The sequence below is a fragment of the Mastigoproctus giganteus genome, chromosome 11 (genome assembly GCF_048544385.1).
Source record: "Mastigoproctus giganteus isolate SK-2022 chromosome 11, ASM4854438v1, whole genome shotgun sequence".
Classification (NCBI taxonomy): Eukaryota; Metazoa; Arthropoda; class Arachnida; order Uropygi; family Thelyphonidae; genus Mastigoproctus; species Mastigoproctus giganteus.
Window position 1 is genome coordinate 151,776,995 of NC_143585.1, and position 8,302 is coordinate 151,785,296.

The 8,302-nt window shown below is 36.6% G+C and overlaps 1 protein-coding gene across 1 annotated transcript in view; it reads right to left on the reverse strand.

Annotated features, from left to right (window-relative positions):
* Positions 1-7,481, reverse strand: part of LOC150078517 (uncharacterized) — a 257,309-nt gene extending 249,828 nt beyond the window's left edge. Inside the window, exon 1 of the mRNA XM_090384324.1 lies at positions 7,012-7,481. Within this exon, the coding sequence (XP_090240450.1) occupies positions 7,012-7,181 (170 nt within the window). The 5' untranslated portion in view covers positions 7,182-7,481. The remainder of the gene's footprint in view (positions 1-7,011) is intronic.
* Between the last annotated feature and the right edge of the window lie 821 nt (positions 7,482-8,302).

The window sequence follows — 8,302 nt, forward strand, 5'->3', positions numbered from 1 at the left end:
ATTAAGTTATTACTATTATAAAAATTATGATTCCAATAGTTATAAAAAAAAAAAAAAAATGGCATATTTTCGTTAGCTTTTGGAACATAACTCTCCTTTTTGTACTGGTTCTTAGTCCCGTATAACACGGTTTCGCAATACACGAGATTTTGTAGGAACCATACTACCATGTTATATGAGGGTTACCTGTATATTTTTTTATTTTAATATTATTGTTATTTTCATATAGTTAGTTATTTTTTTATCTCCTTTTTTTGGCAGTGCAGCAAAAGCCTGTGATTTTCTTATACAATATAGCAATGTATCATTGCTTTGCTGCTAAAATTTTCATCCTTTTCATTTCTCTTTTTATATTTTTAAATTTTATTATTTATATTTTAATTTTTTATTTCCCCTTTTTTTTTTTTTTGTTGTCACAGCAAAAACTTGTTGCTTCCTTATAAAATATGGCTATTTATCATCTGAACTTCCACTAGAGCACTCAAGAGCTTTTGATATTCTGAATAAACTTTACTCAGTTTACACTGTACTATATAACGTGGCAAAATTTCATGCTAGACAACTCTAGACAACTGATAAGTGCAGTAAAATATGATATAACAACATTTTAACATTAGAATTGGTTGAGGCATATGATGCAAGAAAGCAAGCTTATATATAGCATCAGCCAAAAGGGTAAAAAGAAAAAAAAAAAACCTTCCCATTTCACCCATCCAGTCACTCCAAATGTTTGACTATTTGAGCCTTAAATTTATTGAAGCTATCATCTTGCACAACAGACGGAAGTCTGTTCCAGCAATCAACTATCAAGGCAAATTTCCACACATCTATCCTACAACTGTCTTTCCTCAAGTTGAATCTATGCCTCCTCAGGTTCTTAATCCGAGCAAGCGGTACTATCCCATCAGCACTGAGCCTGCTCAAACCACTCAAGGGCTTATACACCTAAATCTGATCATCTCGCACGTGCCTAGTCTCGAGGTGTTGCAACTTGCAGAGCTTAAGCCTCTCTTGGTAACAGTATCCCTTTGTTCCTCTCACAAATCTTGTTGCCCTTTTCTGTACTCGTTCTAGCAACTCTACATCCTTCCTGAAATGAGGTCTTCAGACCTGTATGCAGCACTCAAGGTGTGACCTGACCAATGCCTTATACATGGGGATAATAACCTCCTTGTTTCTGCTAGCAAAGTTCCTATATATCGCTGACAAAACTCAATGACCTGCTCTGGTAGCCTGTCTGCACAATTATCACCAGGTCTTTTTCATTCTCCACATCCCTGAGAGTAGCACCACACAGATGGTATCTTTCTATTGGGTTACTGCTACCTGCACATATGCAGTACTTTGCATTTGTCAATGTCAAACTTCAGTTGCTGCTTCTTAGCCCATCTGCCTAACTTTTCTAGATCTTGTTGCAGTAGCATACTGTCTTTACTATCATTAACAACCCTATCAACCTTTGTATCATCTGCAAAATTGGACATTAAGCCTGATATAACTTTATCAATATCATTGATAAATACACAAAACAACAATGGGCCCAGCACTGAAACCTGGGGGACTCCACTAATAACATTAGTCCACGTAGAGCAGTGTCCATTTATTACCATTCTCTGCTGTTTTAATTTTTTATTTTGATTTAATCAGTTATTTTTTATTTCCCTTGTTTTTGTAGTATTACACTCAACCATACTTTTATCCATTGCAGCAACTTTCCCTTAATGCCACACTGCTCCAATTTGTAAAGCAGTCTTCCATGTGAAACAGTATCAAAAGCATTCCTGAAATCCAAGTATTTGATATCAAAATTATTTTTTGAATCCAGTTCCTTTGTGACCACATCGTGATATTTAATTAAATTGGTCAGACAAGACTTTCCCTTAACAAACCAGTGCTGTGTCTGAATTATTACTGCAGTCTTGTCTAGGTGATCCTGCATCATTTCATTAACCAGTGACTCCATTATTTTTCCCGGAACAGAAGATAAACTAACAGGTCTATAATTATTTGTGTCACCCTTTGAACCCCTTTGTGAATTGGTGATACATTTGCACATCTCTAGTCCATGGGGACCTCCCCTGAATCTAAGGATGCTCTCATAATTATGGCTGAGGGTTTGCTTACTTCCCTTGCTGCCTCCTTCAATATAACTGGATAGATTTCATCTGTCCCAGGTGCCTTTTTTACATTTAACTTCAACAATTTCTCCTCCCCTTTGCTCTCCGTTATTACAAAATCATTTAGCTCCCTGTTAGAGTTTAGTAAACTTCTGTCCTCCTCTTACTTACAGAATTCCTCATGTGTGATTGTAGATGCAAACTACTCATTCAGTTTGTCAGCTATCTGAGCATGATAATCAACAGGCGAACCACCTACATCAAGTGAACCAATCTGATTCATCCCCTTCCTTCTAGAGTTTACATAAGTAAAGAACTCTTTTTTGTTTTCCTTTACATCCTTTGCCAAGATTTCTCGCAATCAGCCTTCACTTGTCTAACCTTCTTTGTGACTCGATTACAGACTAGCTTATATCTGTCAGACTTCTGTGTCACCTGATAATTATATGCAATAATAATTCACAAAATAATTTATTGGTACGAAAAGGCTAGCAGCTTCCAAGGTTAATTCCCTGCAGGCCTCCCAATTAAATAAAATAAATAAATTTTCTGTTTATACTCCGGCACGACAACCAAGTCAGTAGAGTTTACAATAAATCGTCAATATAAATATTTATCGTATTTAGTAGTCACAGTCTTGAACCCCGGTCCACACAAGGAACGCGTGCTATGCACTCTCGCTCCTGACCACTGGGCTACATCAGGCCTTAGAATTCACTGTTTTTAACATCATCAGTTGATCCCACTGTACAGAATTTAAAAACTGTCCGAGACCGCTGCAGTCACATTTACGAAAACAAACCCTTCCCTTCACAGTTGATCGCAGTTACATCTTTAAGTAAATCCCACATCAGTACACTGATTACTGGTACCTAGTGGTTCCTTTATCTGCAAATTCTTAATGCATGAATAATCAGTACTGATAATCAGATCAAGAGTATTACTCCTTCTGGTTGTCCCTCACACATGTTGCTGTAGAAAACAATCCTTCAATAAATCCACAAAAGTCTTGCTAGTGTGCGAGTGACCAACCCACAAGTTCCAGTCAATATCCGGAAAGTTAAAATCCCCCATTACAAGACATTCTGATTTATTGGCCCACTATTTTTCTGCACAACTGTTTGTTTTACTCATCAGCGCCATTAGGCCTATAACGCACTCCTACTCTCATTTTAGCTTTCCCAGTTTTTATGTCCCACCAAACTGACTCAACACTGCACTGTCTACCAATGTCAACTGGATGCACTTCCTTAGATTTTGTTTCTTAACTAACAGCATAACCCCTCCTAGTTTTCTGTACACATTGTACTCTCCAAATTCCAATTCTGCACTGCTTTTATCTGTGTGGCACCATGTCTGTGATATCCCAACAATATCTGCCTTTGATGTCTTGATCAGCACTTCAAATTCATAAAATTTATTTACTATACTTCTAACATTGGTGTACATGCAAGTATACATGCACCTGTTCTTACTTTAAGTTACCCTAACCAGCCCATGTATATACTTGTTCCATGATGACTTCCAGCAACTCTTGAAATCCCCATCAACTTGCTCTCTAGACTGCTGCTCATTACAATAGAAACAGTGAATGGATCATTTTCTCCTCTGCCTGCAGCTACTATTAACTAAAAAAAATTCTTCCTTGTGAGCCTTGCACAATCTCTCAAGGGCCAAACTGATTGACAAGGCTCTCATCATATACTCCCTCCTATCGTGTCTGGGCAGAATTGCAGACACTTTCAAATTTAACCCTAACTCACGACTTTTTTTCAACATTGACCTGTATTTGTTAAATAGAAGCAAATCGAAGAACATCATCATTCTTCTCTTTCTGGGCGATTTCCTTCTACTTCGGACTCTTGTTTTCTCTCTCAGGGCATAACTCAATTTTTTTGTGGCTGTGGCAGCAAACGTCTCAGGCTTCCTTGCACCACATGGCTAATTATAATAATAATAACATTTAACTTGGTTTAATAATTTATGAAATGTTATCTCTGTATTTGATTTCAACCTCCAGCATACTATGTATACTCAGGTATATCCCATAAACATCATTGTCTACCCATTACCTCAACAGGGTTGTTGTCAATTTGACTCAGCTGCATTCAGCTGAGTCAAATTGCTTCTCCCCTCTCTCTCCAGATATGTTGGGGTTACCAGATTTTATATTTACATTACAGGGCATCAAAAAACAAAAACAGGGGAGAGGACATTTATTTTCAATATAATAATTGCTTTACTCTTACTGTGTGGTATTACACAGGTCAGGCACACTTTTATTTCATTTCTTCTATTAATCTGGAATAACAGCGATTTTTATCCTTGGAACTAAACCTCTGAAATACAGCAATGTGATGGAACTTTTACAATGATTTAAAAAAAAAAAAAAAAGTGAAATATAGGACACCTAAAGTCCTGACCCAACCTCTTTTATAAACAATCTCTATTCCCACCATGGCAAGTTGTCAGGGATTTACAACAGGGGCTCACACCTGGTGAGTATGGGCTTGGCAAACCCAGGGTCCTGAGCTGGATATCATCACTCTTCTCTTTCTTGCTTTCTTGGTGATTCCCTTCTACTTCTGACTCTCTCTCTCTCTCTTAGGGTAATGGGGGAAATTTTTTTTTTGGCTGGCGCAGCATAAGCCTCGGGCTTCCTTGCACCATAGGGATGATAATAATAATAATAAATAATAATAATAAACATATATTTCAGAGAAAATGATACATGCAGAAAAATAGTATAGAAGGAAGCTGTGGCCCAAAGCACCAAAAGGCAACTCGTGGGGTGTACAGTGGCAGAAAATTGCAAGTTTGGCCCATGATATAGATTATGTGTGATGTTGTTGCTCTTCGGTTTTTAGGAGCATTAGCAACTAAGGCCATATTGCTCCGGGGATATGAGGTGGTCATTCCCCGACCTTTCCACATCTTCCGTATTTGGGGGTCACAGGCTCGAACCCCGGTCTAATCAAGAAGCGTGTGCTACGCACTGCCGCTCCTGCCCACCTAGCTACGGAGGTGCCTAGATCATGTGTGAGTGCTTTGATTTAAAAGCCTCGTTGAAGATGTCAAAGTTTCTGACTGACAAAGTAATTAAAATGGACCCTGATGAAGCACAGTCTAAAATTTATAAAAGAACTGGAAGCTGTCAATCTCTTAAAAGGAAATGTTTTAAGAATTTTCCAACAAAGATGAAAAAGAAGTCTATAATGATTTTTTTTAAGAACACTGCAACTGAACCTAAAAATGTTCAATTGCAGAGCTTTTCCACCCTGGTAAGGATTTTGGGACCTGCATATTTGACCTGCATCCTCCTGTATCTAATAATATTTCTAATATTACTATCTTTCTAATATCACCATCATTGGAGAGGTAATTTTTTTTGTATTTTATTATTTATTTTATTATTCTTCATGTAAAACATGTTTACAGTGTTTATATATATTTTAAGATTTTTGTTTAAATATACACTTTAACTTTTGGCTCACCTCATATATACTAATTCAAATACATTAGATTAATTCCCCTGCGTCATTAGTAGTGATATAAAGATCCTATGTGCAGGAGGATTATCTTCTATTAGTTTTATAAAACATCACTAGTATCATGACTTCCGGAGGCCCAGGACCATGCAAAAGGGAGGTCATGCAGATGAAAAGTACTGGGGCAGAGACACAGAATGGAAGGGGCCCAAATATTTCTCGAATGATACTACACTCTTGAATGGTTATAGCCAGCGGTGAAACCACCCAAATTTTATTTGGTGAGGGGAGTATGGCTCATACCTTCCATACTAGTAATGTTTACAAACATTAACATGTGACAGCATAATCATATAATATAAAACAATGTTCTGGAGATAAAATCCAGAATGTGAGATGTGGTACCATCCCTCGCCATAGGTGCACACCTATGGTAATATTGGCTGATTTTTCACCAAGGCAACTAAAGTCGTGACACTAAATATATTGCATCTTCAAACTGTATTCTATGGTCAGTTTCCAGCTTTGGAAAAAAACAGAATTTCTTATAATTAAAAAAAAAAACTGCAACCCAAGAGAAACTCGGCTACCATATGAAATTTCCCATAGAAGTTCTTCCCAAGTAACTGGAACCCGAATCCAAAACCTCTTCGCAACACGAGTAAGGGCCGTAATCGTAACTTCTGCACTAGCCGCAAGAGCTGAGACTGCACAAGGAGAATACCCTGAATAATTACAGTTGTCCACATAATGCTTTCAAAAATTAATGATCACTGAATTTTACTTCTTTGTACTATTTCGAAGACTAAATACACAAGGCATAATGTGTTATGGGTAGGAATCAACTATATAATATCGGTGTAAATACACCATAGTTTACCCATAAGTTTAACTACATACGTAGTGTAACGGCACCGTTTAGATTTTATCTCATATCGTGACCACCTTCAACAACGAGATACCAGGTATCGGACTACTTCCGATTTTGAAGTAGAAGTTTATAAACCTCAAAGAGGTTTATTTGAAGTTGTACTAGTCTCCTCTACTATAGAAGCGTTATTTATTTGAAGTAGTACTAGTCTCCTCTACTAGAGAAACGTTATTTATTTGAAGTAGTACTAGTCTCCTCTACTAGAGAAACGTTATTTATTGGAAGTAGTGCAATACCTGGTATCTCGTTGTGAAGATAGCCACAACATGAGATGAAATCTAAACGATGCCGTTACACTACGTATGTAGTTAAACTTATGGGTAAACTATGGTGTATTTACACCGATATTATATAGTTCTTTGTACTGTATTTTGTTATATTCTAAAAACAACTTTAATATTTAGCAAATATTTCACAACGACAAAAAGGGTGGGGGTCTGCTGCGACTCAAAAACGATACTACAAATGAACTTACTTTTTAAATCTAACTTTACGTTTAGGAGGACTAAATTCTGGAGAATCTTGCTCTGATTCAGTTGAAGGTATTTCAAGTAGCTTTATTGCCTCGATGTCATTCTTAAATGTCATTCCGTTGCTTTCCATAGTTAAGTCTGCATATGTATTATAGATCTGCGAAAACTGCATAAATAGTTATAAGCTCAAAGTTCAACTTTGCCCCCCTTGCATAGTTTACAACGCACTAAATTATTAAAATTGATACTTGTTGTTCCCAAGGCACTTTGGTATCATAAAAAATAGAATTAGTCCGATTTCCAATACACATTTTTTTACAATAAATTAGATCTTTGCTTCTTTCTAATGAACTTTACACTAGGTAAAATTCAGACATTATTTTCACCCCTTCGAATCAGAAGAAACTCACATCAAAGACACCAACCGCATGCTATTTAGTTTACGTGAGTTTCAAATGCATCACCTAACGTTTAAATCTTCGAAAGCACCCTATTGTCAAAATAACATTTAGATATTGTGACTTTTAATTTTCTGTATACACTTCTATTCAAAAGTGAAGCAAAAAATACAAAAAAAAAAAAAAAAGAGCGGAGTATGTCAAAATACAGCCCATCTGTCGCATTTAGGAAGCAACGTGATCTGATAAAAACAACAAAAAATTTTACTCAAACAACAATTCAATTTTCATTGACAATTTACAAGCGAACACGTCAATATTTAGAAACTAAGCAGTTGCGCAAAAATTTAATAGATGAAAGCCAATCTTAAGTATTTCTGAATAACGCTAGTGTGGAATATAATCTCCGGAGGTAACGTAATACACCCCATAACATGAAAAGAATAAATCAAACTTAATAAAATGAAAATAACCAATTAATGATGAAGGAGATAAGACTCCTATTCCTCGATAAAAACAATCCCACTAGACGAAACTACCATACAACCAGGTCCATAACCCTGGAGGGGCGAGAATTGAGATTTACCGACGGCTAATTTAGTATAGTTGTTAAAGATTACGTGGGGAATATTTGGCATTCTGACAAGAGGAAGAATTTATAGTTTCGCCATTGTCCAAAGTTCACAAAGACAGCTCGAACAGGATGGGGCTGGTTTTATTATCACGACCAACGTGGACGAGATAGCAAAATAATGAGACCCCAGAATCATTATTTTGACGCCATCAGTTAATTTCATTAAAAAAAAAAAAAAAAAAAAAAAAAAAAGGTTTGTGGAAGAAAAACCGCGCGGCCGTCGCCAACATCTACTAAATCGGCCACGATGCTAAAAAAATA